This window comes from Harpegnathos saltator, unplaced genomic scaffold (assembly GCF_003227715.2).
Source record: "Harpegnathos saltator strain DR-91 unplaced genomic scaffold, Hsal_v8.6 scaffold167, whole genome shotgun sequence".
NCBI classification, from domain to species: Eukaryota; Metazoa; Arthropoda; class Insecta; order Hymenoptera; family Formicidae; genus Harpegnathos; species Harpegnathos saltator.
The window spans coordinates 554,266-572,497 of record NW_020229947.1 but is presented as its reverse complement, the minus strand read 5'-3'; the positions used below and the strand labels follow the sequence as shown (position 1 = coordinate 572,497).

General features: G+C 44.0%; 1 protein-coding gene across 1 annotated transcript; it reads left to right on the top strand.

Annotated features, from left to right (window-relative positions):
- Positions 1-6,882: 6,882 nt before the first annotated feature.
- Positions 6,883-18,232, top strand: LOC112588173 (uncharacterized). The gene is made up of 4 exons (XM_025297033.1): positions 6,883-7,016; positions 15,586-15,794; positions 16,858-16,965; positions 17,117-18,232. Exons 1-4 carry the CDS (start codon positions 6,885-6,887, stop codon positions 17,268-17,270), a joined length of 603 nt encoding a protein of 200 aa, XP_025152818.1. The 5' UTR covers positions 6,883-6,884; the 3' UTR covers positions 17,271-18,232.

The window sequence follows — 18,232 nt, the reverse complement described above, 5'->3', positions numbered from 1 at the left end:
AAGCGATATACGACTGCCGATTTCTTTTCTCCGACGTGTCTGTGCCGGGCTTTTTATCTCGATTCGTAAATATACCGCATCCACACCTCCACGCTCCTCTCTCTCTGTCTCTCTCTCTCTCTCTCTCTCTCTCTCTCTCTCTCTCTCTCTCTCTCTCTGCATCCCTTCCTCTTCCTCCGTCTTTATTATCTGGTCTTCCGCAACCTTGCTCGCTCGTTCTCGCACCTCCTATCTTTCACCGTCTTTTCCTTCCGCGTGTCTCGCGCCATCGAAGCTTAGCAGGTCGAAGGTTACCAGGAAAGTTCAGGTACAGAGGCACTTGCGAAAGCGACGATCTACTTTCGGCTGCTTGGGGGCTTCCGGTTCCTGCGCCGGGCGATGATGTAGCGCGCGGAGTCACGCGTTTTCGCGTGTCGCTCGCACATCGGCGCGGCGATCCGGTATCGACGAATGGCGACGAACGAACGTTTTCGCAAGTTCGGTTATCTCGTGCGAGAACGCTCGGGCTCCGCGATTTCTTACGTCTGCCTGAGAGAGAACGAGGGCGAGAGCGCAGACCCTCGTTCTGCGCGGTGGAGCTTCGTCGATATTTTGCGTGCGATGTATAATTTTGTGTGTGTGTAACGGCGCGTTTCGCGCGTCTCGGGGCGTTTCCGGCGTTGAGGTTTAACGTATCGCACCCGCGGGATTGTCGTTCTACATGCGCGTGTGACGATACCATAATGTTAAAACAAAATTGCGCGCGATGGTATTACGTAGTACTGCATAATATACGGGGTGTTTGATACATATAAATTTCTCGCGTGCGTGTAGATTCGATTAAATTGAAGGAAAAACTCCCCCTCCCCTCCCCCCGTTGTCTGCGAACGGCCACGTAGAATTTTGAGTCATCGACTGAAGGGGGTTGACGAGTGATCACGAGTGGCACGGCGGATCAGCTGTGATTGCGATTTTTGTACGCTTGTAAATTAGATCCAACTGAACGAAAAAGTTCTGTGCTATTTTGCAAATAATCGTGTAAGCTTTCGGTTATTAATTAAAGGACATTGATATTTTATCGCGCACGTGACCATCCGCCAATTTTTTTACATACACGCAGAGTGTCCGTAAAGGCCGGAGCTAAATTTTTATAATGTATCATTGAGGTCGAGTAGGTGATAAAAGTTTGTACATACGAAAATGCTTTATTAAAATGTTATAAACGCACGAGCAGAATTGTTCTCTGTCAGATTTAACGCCTCTTTATTTTTATTTATGGGGCACGTGAAACACACACACACACACACACACACAGTTGGTTTGTAAGCATCTAATAGAAATAGAAGACCAGCCTGTGGAACGCATTCCAAATTCAATTATTGCTATATTTTTAGTATTATTTAGTAGAAATATTTTCGAGAGACCTCGACAGTTTTACGAATCGAAGCCCGCCGTTTTGCAGAAAGAAGAATTTACGAGTATTTATTGTAAATGTTGTAAATAAAACTGAAATTGTGTAAATTGTTCTGAATCAGCGATTTGCGTGTAACGAGTTATGGGGAAGAATTTTGCTCGCGAATCTCCGAGCGTTTCTGCAACTTTTCACAATAAAGCATTTTCGGACCTAAGTAAACTTTCTCCATCTGCTTGACCTCGAATAACGTATAGCACAAGTTTGGCGCCGACCTTTGCGGACACCCCGTATACGTGTGTATCGAGTAGATAATTAATTAAATAATTAATTATTTGCACATAGCGGTATGTGCAATTTCCCGGGAAAGGCTGGCTTCTAAACTGCACATTCATCTTGGCCGATGTGTTTCCCCGGCGGAAAACAATAGACTTTTTCTCCGTTTACTATCCAATTTGGTTCAACCACTTTATTGTCCCCCGCTTCCATCTTCATTTATCTCCCCTCCGTTTTTCTTTTCAATTTTCGCCCCGCGTCTCCGCGTGTTCGCGCGCGCGCGTTCTTGCCGGAGGAAGCGCGCCCGAGTGTGACGTATCTCGGGACGGGCGAGATTATTCGCGGTTATTTTGCGCGATACGTCGCGTTCTTTCGTCACTCTCGCGCGCGTCGATCGACACTCGCCGAGTCATTGTAAACTCGTACATTCGCCTTCCCCCTTCCCCCCTCCGCTCCCCCGATATAGAGATTAGCGGCCCCTTTCTCTGTTTATTGCTCCACACCCCCAAAGGTTGCCGTTCGCGTGGCCGTCTTCTTTCTCTCATCGTCGTCCATCCTCGTTCATACTGTCTTTTTCTTTCCTTCCACGCTGTGTATTATCTCCCGTCGTCCCTCCTCCTCTTCGTCCTGCCATCAACTTCACCGGCGCGTTTCTCCGGGTTTTAAAGCTCGAACGTGTAATCTTCTCGTTCTAAAACTTGTTCCCCACGCGCCATCTTTTAACCGGAACTCGTCGTGGGCGCACCCACTTGAGAAGAGGGGGGGCGGCAGGGTGAAAGGTGATGACAACTTTCTGCAAACAGTGATTACAAAGGCAGAACTGACAAACATTTGAAGCGACGACGGGCTGAAGAACAGTAGATAGCCATCTATCTCGCGACGTTATCCGCGTCGCCGCGGCACTTTCCGCACATTTTCGCCCCGCCATTGTCCGCAGCGCGCGCGAAACTTCTCGTTAACTTTAACCTCTCTCTCTCTCTCTCTCTCTCTCTCTCTCGCGTGTTACACCCGGCGGCACATATTCCACGCGACGCCGGCGTTCTCGAAGTGCGATTTCCGTTTATCGCGCGGCCGCGGACGGGACAGATTCGGCGGCGAGATCTGAAAATAATCGGTGTAACGATGATTAATCGAATCCGGTCATTACGCGACGCGACGCGACGCGACGCGCCGTTTCGCGCGTCGTTTGTGTACACACGCGAGACGAGCGACGGAGCCAAATCCAGCGTAAGCGGATAAAATATAATTCAAGTGCAAGATTTATTCTCGGCCGGCACGGCGAGCGTGGTAATCCTGGTTTAACGATGAAATATAATATCCAGCGCGCTCGAATTAATGCATCTTGCATTTCGAAGCACGAGTGATTGTTAAGAGAGCGCGATATCGTGATTAAATGTCCCGCGTATATCGTGAAATACCTCGTGCAGCCGCGCTGCGATTGTTCGCGTTAGCCGGCATGCTGCGCACGATTTACGCGTTTTCCACACATTTAATAAAAAAAAAAAAAAAAAAAGAAAAAAACCAATACAGATATTTGGCTGAAAATTTTAACGATGTAACTTTGTTTTAAGTTTTCTATTCTAAAAGGTCAGAATCGTTAATCTTTCGACATTTTAAAGAGGTGAATTTTGTCAAGTGGGCAAGTCGAGAGTAAACGACGATTTCGTACGCAAGGCAGTCTGGTCAATAAGAAAGACGTCACTGTATTATAATTTTCATATTTATTTACGCTATTTATTATTACTGACGTATAACACGGAGAAAATTCGACCTAGTCGTCGGGGTCAAAGCGGTAGCAGGTGATTTGTGTAGATTTCCCACCGGGATTTCTGCAAGGGGCGGACATCTTACGGTAGCACCGGACCGATTTGGAGCCTCTTGCAGGATCAATATGGGGGGGTGAGTTTCTTTTGTTCCCTCATTTTCTCAACCTTTCTTTGAGATTTAAGGCCTGCGAGTGCTTTTTCCTCAGCAGCGTTTCTGAAGGCGACGTAGTTAGGCGCTCAGCGCTCACCACCGCGCAGGATTTTTTCTTAATGTTTTTGCGCGACGGTGCCTTTTGAAGAGGGCGAAGTAGGTCAACAGGTGACTCTTTACTAGCGGAGGGTCGCAAGCTTGGTCCTGGTGTAGCTGCTGGCGGTGCTGATCCGGTTCGTGCTGCCAGTCAGGGAGCGGCAGCAATTTTGCAAGAGCATGCGATCCCCGATGTCGTCAGTAATCGACTTATTGACACTTTCAATGACTGATGAATCTGTTTCACCGACGGCTACAGGCCTGTCAGTTGCGCCGGTTGGCGAGAAGTCCGATTCGTCGAATATTTTTTAATCAAGCGGCTGGATTCCTGTCTTCCCGCCGAAGCCCGAACGATGTTTCTCGGTGATCCAATTGATATTGAAACAGCCGTGTCGACGATCCCCGGGATATTGTGGCACGCCATCATTTTTCCAGGATCAAACTATTTGCGGTCCAATTATCACGCTCTCGATATTGCGAGCTTTCTTCGAAGGCCCGAGGCGCGTCAAGGCAGGACACGTCAACGGCTGCATTCCGTTACTACAGCGCGACGGAAGAGACAACATTATCATGTCGTTTCCACGACATGCAACATGTATTGCTGCAGCACTTACGTGCGATGACTGATTGTCTAAGAGCGAAAGGACGAGCCTCTCCTTCGAGCATCTACCGTATCCGGCAAAGTGCTTGAGAAATTCCATGAAGACATCCTTCTTCATCCGAGCGCCAGGGTCTGCGCCGCCAGCGCTGCCTATTCATTGCAGATACGTCTGCCTTACCCGTCTCTCTTCCTTTTGTAGTTACGCACTATTGTCTAGAGAAAAAACCCGTTATTAAAATGTGTAGGCGCATTGTCCCCTTGAAAATAAGACAGTCCCGACTACATTTCTCAGTCTTCAGCATGCTGCGGAGTTTAGGTTACGCGGAATTAACATCTGACGCTTCTCACGTCTGATAAATATGTATTAATTAATAAGGTTGTAAATTATTAAATTGTCGTCGCTCATCGTATCCTTGATACCGTCACAAAATGTGTTAGTGGTCGTTTTCTTCTTCGGCGTTGAGCGATAAACGTCGCTATGCACAGTGTTTTCAACTGCTCGCTGGGATGGTAGAGACATCTACTTTTTAACACTTGAGATGGCAATAATGTGGACACATAGCCTCCGTAGACAAATAGCCCAGATCTCTCTAATATATCTCGAGGGGGCGGGCAGTCGCAATTTTACAGGGTATTTCTAACGGAAGCTTTCGGTTTCGCTTTCTAACTTGGCGACAAATCGGGCCGCGCGTTCGTTCGGAGAAACACTCGTAAACCTATCCTGTAAGTTTTAACGACAGTTTTGTTATCGTTACGTCGCCGTTACACCGGGTTAATGCACTTTTTTCAAGTGAATCAGTATAAATGTCGCCGGATTGAATTGGCGAGAGGTGTTTCACCCGGACAATCAGTGGGTGCTCATTGATTCTGCGCCTCAAGAAGCGCACTGAGAAACAAATTGCTTGGTATTTGTAGGTATAATCGTATAATGATAGAATTATAGAAGATAATAATCGTTTTTTGTCACAAATATCACTACAAAGTTACCGATAATAACTAGACATGTATATTACAACTATTATTATTTTTTTTTATTAGAATAGTAAGAGATATAGCTCGGGATAAAAATAACTTTAATTTTAGTAACGTTAACCATTTTTTTTCTCACAACGTACTCGATTTTTCGAGAGTAGCAATTACTAGGTAAAACAATTTACTGAAATACTCCTTGACACATTGTTATATTAGAGAAAGAGAGAGAAGGATAGAGAAAAAGGGAGATTTGTCTTTCGTAGTTCGCATGCGAATTCTTCGTTTCATGCATTAACTAACAAGTTAACTCGCGCATTCTTCAAGTCGATCGGTAAACGTGTTTCTGATTGAATCGATAAAAGGAGTTTTTCAGCGACAATCAGCGAGAAATCAATTTGAAATTGAGCAATCGCTAAAGTACGAGCACTTAAATCTTTCATCCAGGTCGATTTAACTTCCGACAACAAAGAGTTTAGTGCCGAATCAAAGTGAATTGGTAAAAATTTTTTCATTCAATCAGTAAAGAATGATATCGCCGACAAGCAGTTTGCATTGATTTTCAGTGAAAACATTTTCAAATTTTACTGCTCCGTCTTACATCTCACCGATCTTGGTCAGTGCAAGTAGAATTTTACTGCAAAATCTGTGGACAAATTTATTGTATACGCTGCGAGAAATCCAACTTATAACTGAGAAACACCAGCTATAGTTACAGCATTTCAGAGTAACAGAGTGTCCTTTATATTGAAAATTATTCAATGCTGAAGAACGCACGGTTTGCGTAGTACTTTAAGAGTATAGTACAGAGTGAAATTGCGCAACAATAATAACGCTGTCGTTAAAAGTTAAGTTAAGAATAACCCTGCCGATCCCACTTATGGTCGCGACCGCGTCGGCTCGTCTGTCCGCTCGCTCGTTCGTTCGCACTCCGTTTTTTCGTGCACGTGCGAAAAATTACTCGAGCGAGTCCGGCCGTAATTTATCGGGTGTCAACACGCTGAGCAAGCGATCTCGAGCGTGGTTTTACGAATTCACGCTAATTCCCACAAGGCTGGCGAGACGTGCCGGGCCGCGGAAAGTTGTAAAAAGGCGTAAGTAGAAGTGGACCGTTAGAGTCCAGACGAGCGCGCGTCCTGTTGCCGCTGCGAGTCCATTGCCGCGTTTCCTAACATAAAATCGAAGGTAAAACCCATAGACATAGTATATCTAGACTGCGTGTTCGAGGAGTGGGGGTATAGCTCCACGTAGAAAAGGATATACTCTGTTTCTACTGTTCGTTCTCTCTCGCACAGTCCCGATGGAAAGGGTATAGAGGAGGCAGTTGCTGTACAGTGCTGTACAGTAACCACCGCCCCTATTCCCTTTCCGTCGGGGCTGTGCGAGAGAGAACGAACAGTAAAAACAGAGTGCTTCCTTTTCTATGAGAGTTATACCCCCACTTTCGAAATTTGGGAGAACGCGCAGTCTAGATATACTATGTCTGTGGTAAAACCGCTCGCGCTTTGTTTACACGCTCGGCCGGCTTGCTCTCGTTCGTGCCCTTCGCGTCCTTGCGAGATAAACAAGCGGAGAGTTTAATTCCTCGCGATCTCGAGATTTATTCTATCGTTAGTCTCTCGTTAGATTCCTGCGATGACGGGCAAGGTGCTCACGCTGATCTGTCTCGTGTTGTATTGCCGGGCCGACGGAAGTTGCGCGTCCAGAGTGAAGAGGCAGGGACTGCTTCCGCCGCCGATCGTCTACCCGTTCGGAGGGACATTCAAGGTAACGACTGAATATCGTTCAATCCCGTCAGCGTTGGCCGAGTTCTCGCTCTCAGTTAAAAACCTGCACCTGGACAGCCAGGGATGATAGAAAGAAAGTGACGTCATCGAGCATTTTAGTCATCCTTTGTGAGTATCTGGATGTACTCGGAATGAAATAAACATTTTATAATTTTATAATTTGCGATTACCTTAATGAATTTTCGATACGTGTGGACATGGAGAAAATATCATAGTTGAGATTACAGCGAAATTTTTGTTGTCAGTCTGGTGAGCAATGTCCGATTTGACGAAAGGTATCGTAAGAAGAAATGCAATTTTAACGCAATTTTTGCAACGCGATTTTCTCCGTGTATAGATGTGCAACGAAGTGTATCAGATATTTCCACGGCATCGCAATGTTTACATCTCAATCGTGAAAGTGCGTTTATTGAACAGCGACATTTTCCGCGTACACTAAATTCAACACAAAGCTGACGGTCTTTACTTTGACCTCGTGGGTGCTTGGGGCAATTAAGTCTTGAGATTTCTCGGTGCGGTTCGATTTGCAAAGAAGGCATCGAGTTCATTCTCCCTCCCTCCGTCCCTCCCTCTCGAGGGACATTTTTACAGCCAGAATGAAATAACGCCGTTAACGTTCTCGGCAGCGCGGGAACAGAGAGCGGAAAAGACGAAAAAGATGAATTGGACCGGCGAGGACGTATATCAGCCCGGTATTCGCCGGCGACACGCGATTGATAATTAACCGCAGCTTTATCCACCGTGTCGCGTCGAAATTCTTTAATTAAATCGGGGAAACTCTTAGTCTAGCTCTCGCTCTCGCTCGCGAGCGGCAGATGAGACGATGTCGTGATAGGTTGTTTGTCTTGGTTTTTGCCTGCCTCAGCGAGATTCTCGGTTATTAGTACTCCCTCTCGGAAGGCAGGAAAACTTAGGGGGAAATTAAACGAAAACTTCACGGGATATCTGACCGGAGTGTAAATAAAACGCTTTTAAAAGTGTTTGTGGCAATAACCGGAGGATGGTGAGGAATATCGGCGGCCTCCTCTCCCTTTTCTCCCTCGCGCGCACGCGCGCGATCGTCCGTCGTCGGGATTACGATCGTGATCTTTATTCTCCACTTGTATAAATAACATTATCGCTTCCGCGATCGTTATGCCCCTTGATTTTAAGATACGATCGTTTCGGAGAACGAGATGTCCCGGTTTTGTGTGAAAAACAAATCAGCCGAGACGCGAGTGGGTCAATATCGGATCGTTATCATACACGGAGATCATTTTGCGGTAAAAGTTATCGTAGAAAAATGTCCCTCATTTATTATTTTGGAATTTTTTTTTTATTATTAGCTTTGTAACTGAGCGGTATTAGTCGACGACCCGCTTTAATTTATTATCTTTCCGTTCCGTACGTGCTATTTATACTTTAGAAACTGAGATCTACCATTAACACGTTGAGAGTGTGTGTGTGTCTGTGTGTTATCGGAGTGTTATATTAGGATGCTAATTAATTACATTCATTAACTACATTTGTGCGAAGCCATTTAAGAATCAACGTGCCATTTTAATGCGTTAATTAATCACGCTCGTTAATTATATTTGTGCGATGCCATCGAGAAGTTAACCTATTTCAATATGCCGTTTCTCACACATTATATTGATGTTTTAAACAATTCACTTACCGCGTCGCTTAACAATATTCATAATGTTCCCCGGCAAGACAGTCGCGACAGTCCATCGGTATTAGAAAACACGGTAAAAAGTTGACAAGAATTTATGTAAAAAAAAAGCCGTAACATATATTCCCCCCTCCCCCCTCCCTCTCTCTCTCTCTCTCTCTCTCTCCGTGTTCGTAATTAATTAACGGTCGCAAATTACGTCGCAAAATGCGGTTGCGAACGTGACGGTACGGCGGGGCGTTTGGCGGAGCGATCGCGACGTGAATTTGATACGATACGAAGGAGCCGTCGCTTTTACGCGCGTTGCTCCGGCGAAAATGCAAAATGGAAAAGTTCCGCGCGCCCGAAAGTGCAGCGGTGGAGCTAAGACTGCAAACGGCTTTTCGCGGGAGACAAATTCGATGTATCCGGGTCAAAGCGTCGGGCGCCGTGAAAAAGCATCGGGGGGCGCGGCTGTGCACGCCGGATGTGCACGGCGAGGCAAATTGCGAGGCATCGATTGTTCGCGTTAAAACATAGCGACGTAGCAGTCTATTGCCCTCCCACGGAAGCCAGAGAGATTCTTTAATCCAAAGAGCGACGGGGAGATTGTAAATATTTGAATGTTTGCCTCAAAACGGAGGCAAGCAAAGGGGAAAACGGATTGGGCACGTACGGGTCACTGCACGTGTAAATTCGCGAACCCGGGCGGTCCTCTCCCCCCCCCTCTTCCGCGCCGCCCGGAGAAACAAAGTGAAAATAATTTACAGAGACTCAAGAGGCAGGAGGACAAAAGAGCAGCAGCCCCGAGCAAACACACTCTCCGAGGTCTCCTCTCGCTGCGCTCGACATTCTGCGCAGATTCGCCGCGTGCTCGATTAACTTTTAGCGGCTGCCATTAATCGCCACGAGCCGGTCTTAATCTTTCAGTCGCGTCGCGCCGCAACGGGGACACGTTTGCGCGCGCGGGAAGGATATTAGGCGGATGTGTGCATTGTGTCGCGAGAAATTAGAATGAGTAAGTTCGTAAACTGCGGCAATTTTCCGAAATGTCGCGATACTGAGAGCCAAAATCCAGGCGATACTAGGAGATACATTTTTCCCGAAGCGTACAACGTTTCGAGAGGAGGGGCTAAAACGTCGCGAAAACAGCACACGCACATTAATATCTGTTCATCCGAGTGCACTCTTGCTGCACTCGGATGAGAAGATGCCAATGCACTCGGCAGCGCCATGGCACAATTCTGATATTTCGGTAAAATTCTATGTCGGGAGATTGCCGCGCTATTCGGGGATTTCGGTATTACGACTTTTCAGAAAATGGTCCTATTTTTTAAATTTCGATATTTTTTGTCGGATACAATGCACGCACGCACGCCGAATATTAATTTTCCTTCATTCTCAAATTCCTTTTAATTCCTTTTAACACTCCTTATAATAATACAGGCTTGGATAAATTACTATCTTTTTATCCGAATTAAATTTAAAATTAAGGATCCGTAGCATTAACTTGAACAAACGAAAACTAGCTGAATTGAAGGTTAACTTACAATTAAGTTGACATGTGCAAAAGTCAAAATTTTATTGCGCGAAGCAGTACTCACTCGTACTTCACTGTTTTATGCTTAGAATTCCATCCAAGAGAAGAACGCTGGTGTTCAGAGAGAGAGAGGAAAAAATTGTTGCTGGAATTATTATTGATTTTTTTTATTGTACAATCCGAGCAACACTTGCAATAATTCCAATATTGACCATTATTTTAACTCGTGTAAAAAACAATTAGCAAGCAAATTAACAAGTTAACGTTGGCGTGTTTACGTTAAAACAGTTAACTTTCTTAAAATTAATTAAACCAAGTCGAAAGTTACTTGTATCGATTAATTTTTTCATTTTTTAACTTTTCTCCAATTAATTAGTTATTATCCAGCCATGAACTTTTCCAACAGTGCAGAGATAGATCGTCAGTAGAGTTTCTCTACTCTGATTGAAAAACCTACCACATTTTTTATTATATTGACTGTCGAATACAAATATCTCGTAATTGGCGCACGAAAATAATTGTCCACTCCGCGCAAGTTAATTCGTGCAAGTCTCTTCGCAGAAATATCTATTTATTCGTCTATCACGTTTTATACGTCTCATTTTGTATTTTAACGCGCGCGTGTATCTAACTTGTGTTTTTGGCTGGCTCAATCATTTAATTTGACACCGAGACGATTGGATACCTCCTCTTGAATACCGTTTTCCTTTTAATTCTAGTTGAATCGCGGCGAAGTGATATGAAGTTAATTCGTGCAAATTTTCTTTCTCTCTTTCTCTCTCTCTCTCTCTCTCTCTCACAAACGGAACCCTCACGACGCTCATGTCCGTCGCGCTTTGCCGTCGCGTCCATCGTTCTATTGGTGTAGAGCTTGCATTTCGATGCGTGAGAGTTCGCCATGTTCTTATTGCTCCTTCATTGTGTGTATTTCTCTGGACACGGACACGAGGAGACTCGAGGAAGAAGCAATCCCTTTCGTCACCCCGTCGACGTCATCATCCTTCCTTCCTTCCTTTGGCCGCGGCCAACGCTTCCATTTTCCCGGGACCAGGTTTTGCGAGCTTTCATCCTGCGGATGTTTTACGAGCTTGCGTACTCTTCGTGATGAATTTTTAGCTCGATTCTTACACGCGATTCCTCGAGGTCGAGACGGCATTCCGGCGCGCGTATGAATCTCGGCACGGCGAGCAACGCGCGCGGGCGGCGGTCGTTTAATTCCTTCTTTCGTCGGGTTTTCTCGCGCGAATTAATTTTGCGCGAATTGCGAAGGAAAATAACGGAGAACCGCGGAAACAATTTAGTGAAACGGGCGTGGCGGCATCGATTCGCGCGTAGCCCTAGGTCCTCCGATGAGACGCGCAATCTGAGGCGCAAAAAGTCTATTCGCTGTTCGACGACGACGCCTTCGACTCACGCGATCGCTCACTCGCTTTTTTCTTTCGTTGTTGCGCTTCAAGGCAGGCTACCTCTCTTCCTAAAACAGCATCCTTTTATTAAATCTTCGCTATGTACACAGAGAGAACGATTTAGTTGAATCTAACAAATGCTTATTTGGAATAGTCCAAATAAATTTTTTGATTGATCGAACAAGGTTTCGTTTGACGCAACAAAAACATTTCGTTGGAACTAAGCCGCGACAAAATATTCAAACAAAACTTCGTTCGATCAATCAAAAAATTTATTTGGACTATTCCAAACAGCATCCTTTTATTAAATCTTCGCTATGTACACAGAGAGAACGATTTAGTTGAATCTAACAAATGCTTATTTGGAATAGTCCAAATAAATTTTTTGATTGATCGAACAAGGTTTCGTTTGACGCAACAAAAACATTTCGTTGGAACTAAGCCGCGACAAAATATTCAAACAAAACTTCGTTCGATCAATCAAAAAATTTATTTGGACTATTCCAAATAAGCGTCTGTTCAATTCAACTAAATCGTTCTCTCTGCGTATTATATATTTCGATTATAATTTTTATTAAATCTTCATTATGTATTATGTATTTCGATTATAATTTTTATTTACTATATATTGGATAATTATGTACACATCTTTCTTTTTATTTCTGCATTTTGGGGATACAATGTCCTGGAGCGCATCATAAATGTCGTGATCTCTCTTCCAGAAACACTCCCTTAATTATATTTTCATTGTTATTTGCATCATGTAGTTCTAGACTATCATTTATATTTATCACATATTGAGTAATTATGTAAATTTTATGGCACTTCTTTCGTATATATCTTCCTCATTAGCACTTTTGGCTTCTTGCGGATTATATATATGTCCCGCAGCGCATAATAAAATATCGCTATCTCTCTTCCCGGAACATCCCTTCGTTGTATGTTCATCGTCATTTTTACCAAGAATTTCCATTATCATTTGTATTTATCACATATTGGAAAATTATGTAAATGATACTTGACTTCTCTTACGTGTCATATATTTTTCTCTCCGCCCCTTATAGAGGACTATAAGCGCTTCCAAAGCACATAATAAATATCGCTTTATCTCCTTCCTTTTCCCCATTTTTAAAAAAGACATTCACTGATTGCATTTCCACTCTCCTCTTCATTATGCATGTTCATCGTCATTTTAATTTCTCACATGCCGGGTGACGATGTAAATATCACTGAATTTCTCTTGTCTACATTTTGCTCTTTATCATCGCGCTTTAGGGAACAATGTCCCGAGCAGCATAATAAATATCATCAACTTTCCCTCTGAAAGAAGCCTCCCCTAAAAGAGAGAGCACTCCCTAGAACGGCTGGTTGTCTCGTCTCTCGCGTTTCCAACCGTCACTCATCAATCTTTCCTTAAACGCGCCGCGCTCACGACGGCTGCGGCGGCCATCGGCTGGTCGAACGCGCATTTTTGCACTCAATATAGCCGTCGATATCATTATTGATACTTTGCGCGCTCTATCCTCTCCTCCGCGGCGCTCCTCCGTGCTTGGTGCCGGATCCGCGCTTCTTCCGCCATTTCATGGGTGATTTACGAGGCCGCGCGTAATCTCCGAAATGAATTCGCGAGTTCTACCCCGCCGGGCTTCCACTATGTACGCGGCTGATTCTTTTCTTTACGACCAGATACCGCCGGATATGAATTTTTATGTCCACCGCGCGCGCATCTCCGAGATCGCATCAACGGTGACATTACTCAGCATCAGTTTCTTTCGCAGCCGTGCGATCGCCTCGGCCGTTTCTCGCCCTTGCCTTTACCGGAACTATTCCCGAGGCAATCGCGCGGTATCAATCCCCGGCATCTCTCCGGTCTATATTTTTCCGGCCAGCCGGCAGCGAATTGCTCATCGCAGCTCCTACGTACGTCCTTGAAATAATAAAGGCGCCTTCTGCAGCTTAACCCGCTCCCTGAAGCTGTGACGTACGAACAGCTTCCCCGCGTTGAACGCGCGTAATGGATAACCCAAATAGAAATTGAACTTGACTGTTTAGCCACAAGGCAGTAAATTTGTGTCTAACATCGCTGCCAGTTAGTAGCGTGATGTTCGCTTCCCCTATTGGCTACACAAGTGAGTCAACTGATAGCTAGATGGAAGAAATCTACAGTCATGGGGTGAAAAGCCGCACTCATGCGTGAGGAAGCCAGCCGACGCACAGTGGGGCCAGATGACATTTTTTGGTTGAAAATTCTCTAGAGACCTGAATTTCCAACCGATCATCGACACCAATGGATGAGGGGTTGATCCTGAATAAATTCCAAAGTGATCTGTCTAGCCGAAATTTTGAAAAAAATTATCGGTCCGGGGTTTAGGGTTTGTCTTAAAAGTTTATCGTTTAAAGTACAGTGTTTTGGGTTCGACCTCAATGGGTTCGCCTATGGATACTAAATGCAAGACCCCAGAAGAACGTATAATCACCTTTTAGAAAACGAAGAATTTCAAAGCTCATCATTTCAGCCCACATTAAGAAAGAATTAAGGATTAAAATCCCTCGGTTTTGTGCTTAACGGGTCTATATTTGACGTTTTTGCATTTTGGGCATATGAGTTTTGGGTTAATTAATGGGTTTCTGCTTCAAGATCGATAAATCTCGAGGTATCTGTTGATTGGTTTCATAGCTTCAATCCGCTAAATACGCTATTAAATAGAAATAAGTGTCGAATAATGAGTATTTCACAAGTTTCTCGCGTTTAACGATAACTTTTCCTCTTTTGGGGCTAGTAATTCGAGAAAAACATTTTTTTTTTATTTTGGCAAGACAGATCTCTTCGGAATTTATTCAGGATCAACCTCATCCATTGTTGTCGATGATCGGTTGGAAATTCAGGTCTCTAGAGAATTTTCAACCAAATAATGTCATCTGGCCGCCCTATTGTGCAATGGCGTAATGCTCATTTTTGACTCTGTAAGAATTCTACAAAGTAACCTAATTTCAACTTTGATTTGTGTTCTCCGATTTTATTAAATGTTAGTTATAGCAGCTAGGTTTTTTACGCCAAAAAGAGAACGCCGGTTCATATCGCCAAGGTAGTCAAAGTAGATCATGTATTTGATAGTGGACAGCGCCATCTGTTTTATCGCGTTTGATATGTGATGGCTAGATCTCTCGCGAAATTCATCCTACATTTCAGTGAATAATTAACCACTGACGAATAGCAACGAGCTAGAAAATTTAATTTTCCTACGTTAAGTAGCTCTTAGCTTCCGAATCAGGTCAGTTACAGTTCCATTTGGAAAACACACACGACCAGCGTTAACCAGCTTCAAACTCTGTAATCCATTGTATCCCTGAGTTGGTATGAGATGATTGCCGATAGATTTATAAAACTTGTGTCTAGAATGTCAGGGAAACCGAGCGATCATTTTACAATAATAAACTACCTCTCACAACGCGAGAGTTCCAAGAAAACTGTATAATATAAAAAGACTCCAAGCAAACAATGACATTTGAGGAATAAAAAAGGCTTGGCTTTGAAAGCCAAGTTTGATGTCCGAGAGAATCTTTCTATTTTTTCTATTTTTATCTGTATCGTTTTTTGTTCATATAAACAACTCCCTTTATTTTCGCTGAGGCGTCAGCGTTGGCTGTTGTACTCGTCTTTTTGATCTTTCGATTGTGAGCTTCAGGAAATTGCCGCTCTAGCTGAACTGTATAACTAAAACTAAACTACACATGTATATGTGCAGTTCCGTTCTAAAGTCGGTTAGGGGGTAGCCATGATGGCGACGCATCACAGCGGAAGGGCTAATTGGCGAATCGAGCGCGAGACTCGCCGGACTCTTTGACAGGGGCGCAAACGTAAATCGGTCTGTGAATGTCGGCGCCGTGTATGCCACGCGATTACTCTCCGCGGAATCTCGGGAACTGACAAATATATTCTCGTATTCATTTACTGTGAATTTGCGATAAGCTCGTCGTGGGATTTGCGGTGCCGGTGGAACTCTCGGGCAGGATTCTGGTTTACGGGCAAAACTTTCAGTTCCAATACGCCCTGCCGCCGAACGCGACGTTCTTCACGGAGTTCTTCGAGGGCGCGTCGTCGTCACGGCGACGTCGTGCGAGCGTTAGCCGGGACGAAAGGATGACTGTCTACGGACTGTTAGAGGGAGAGTTTGAGAGGTAGGAAACTCGTAGCTCTATGTCGGACGAAAGTGATATCGCCGCGTTATTCGTAGACGTAGACGTAGCACGTCTGCGAGAGCTGCGTTTCGACAAAGCGAGTATCTCGCAGGAAGAACTTCCGCAAAAAGGGTCGATTTTCTGCCCGTTTTTCGGTTTCCTCGATTTTGGAAGCGAATTTTAATTTTGTCAAAAGATAGTTCATGATGAGACATTAATTACTAAGAAAAGTTTTACGTTGACGTCATACGATTGGTTGCAAAGATGTAGAGGGTCAAAGTGGTCACTATCTACTAAGAAAGTATGACACTAATAACGCTTCATCGCACGAATTTTTGCAAAATTCGGTATCTATGAGGGTTCTTTGAGTTGCTGATTATGAATCTGATGTCAGATTAAAAAAATTCAAGATGACAGGTGCAACATGACGGACACACATAGCGAAGCAATCATTTACTTTTATTTATATACTATATATTAACTGTTATGTTGTGGTTTTTTTGGCTAGCTGATTGTGAATTTTCTATTAGATTTTCGAAAGTAAGTTGGCCTTTTTCTCGCCAGCTAACGGAAAATTCAGCTACAATAATTGTTACTTTCGTCACGCCCATAAATAAATAAGTGAAGCAAATAACGCAATAAAATAAGTAACAAAAAGTAAATAAGTAAATATCTAATAAATGAATAATAATTAACGAGTGATCGATAAATAATGGATAAATCTCCCTTTCTCTTGATATACGCAGAGTGCTGGCTATTGGATATTTTTTAACACGTCTAATGACTTTTTTGGGCCTATACTCTCGACAGAAGCAACAATTGCTAACAATATTCACGTTTGTTTGCGTATCTTCGTAATAAGAATTAGATTTCGCTTTCATTTGGTCCGTTGCATTCGACTTTTCAAAAAGTTACTTCTTTCGCCGATTCATTTACGAAAACTCAGAATGTATCTCCTCCTCGCTGATTTTTCAGCTTTGAAGCGCTCCGCACAAATGCACGACACATTCAAAGAGTTGAAGTTAAGAAAAAAAAAGTTCCTTTTCTCTTTTATTGTTCGCAGGAGAGGAATAGACGGAAAGGAGTGCGTGAAAAAGACTATTTGTGAAGCAGCATTGGCGCCTTTGGAGGACGAAGGTCTCGTTGGGGAATTGTTGCATCTTTTTCTCACGTAGGATAAATCGAATTTCTCTCTCTCTCTCTCTCTCTCTCTCTCTCTCTCTCTCTCGCTCTCTCTCTCTTTCTCTTTCTCCATTTCTCTCTCGATCATGTCGCAATTTTAAATATTATTCGTTCCGAGGCGTAATCTTTGTTAATTTCAGGCCTCAGGCCCAGGAAGCAGCGAATTCATCGGTAGATTCCGAATATTTAGAAGCGTTCGAGTTCGGCCGAAGTAATCACGACTGCTCGCGGATCTACCGATCGTGTTTACCGGGTCAGGGGATCCTGGATCAAATCTCGAGCGTGATATTGTAAAAAGTTAAAACGTCGGCTGAAGCGGAAGCTGATCTTGTTGACGGTTTCGCTTCTCTCGACAGAATAACGGGGGCGGTTTAGTTCCAACATTTCCCAACTGATTAGCGATAAATAGAAAGCGACGATTTGCCGACTGGTCGCATATTACCGAGCTGGTAAACGGTCGAAAACGAAGCTGCTATCGAATGGAACTGAGGCGCGAATGAAAGAGAAGAAGAAGAAGAAGAAGAAGAAAAAGAAGAAGAAGAAGAAGAAGAAGAAGAAGAAGAAGAAGAAGAAGCGCGCGACGGGCGGAGCCAGCGATCGATCTCGTGCTCCGGGAAAACCCGTACAGGAAAACTGTCGCGTTTAGTTACGCCCGAGTTAAATTAAGCAAGCGGTGTATCTCGCGGATTTAGCGTTAACCGCACTTCCACTAATTGGCACGGAACGGTGGAAGCTGATAAAGAGGATAGTCGAAGCGGCAACGATTCAAGGCGGACCTGGAAGCGCTATTTTCGCTGGAGATAGCTCCAGCTGCCTGCGTACGTGCGATACCATCGAAACGATCGGCAATCGTGGACGCACAATTCGATATACCTGAAACAATCGCGTGTCCGTCGAGTCTTCTAATAATCTCGACAGGTAAATTCAAGTAGAATCAATCAGAGAGGTAGATGGAGACGGACAGATGGAGATGGATGAGTGGATAAAATCGTCAGCGCGCGATAATGCTGTTAAAAACTAATATATATTTTAATATAGGACGTTAATACAGGACGAAGCATTCCGACAAATTTGTCTGCTAAAATATGATTTATGATATATGTACATATATAAGTCTTAATATTGAGAAGATGTCCAGCAAACGTGACGACGTCAAATAACGCATTAATGACATTTTATCGATATTAGAGACGTCATGTGTGATTAATACGTCATCTGACGTTTACCTTGCTATACGGGAACCGATAAAACTTATA

Bases quoted from the DNA above. Each gene is read 5' to 3' on its own strand.
- LOC112588173 (XM_025297033.1), top strand. From the start codon at position 6,885: ATGACGGGCAAGGTGCTCACGCTGATCTGTCTCGTGTTGTATTGCCGG. The intron at 15,795-16,857 runs GTAGGAAACTCG...TATTGTTCGCAG, and splicing joins TTAGAGGGAGAGTTTGAGAG to GAGAGGAATAGACGGAAAGG. The intron at 16,966-17,116 runs GTAGGATAAATC...TGTTAATTTCAG, and splicing joins TTGTTGCATCTTTTTCTCAC to GCCTCAGGCCCAGGAAGCAG.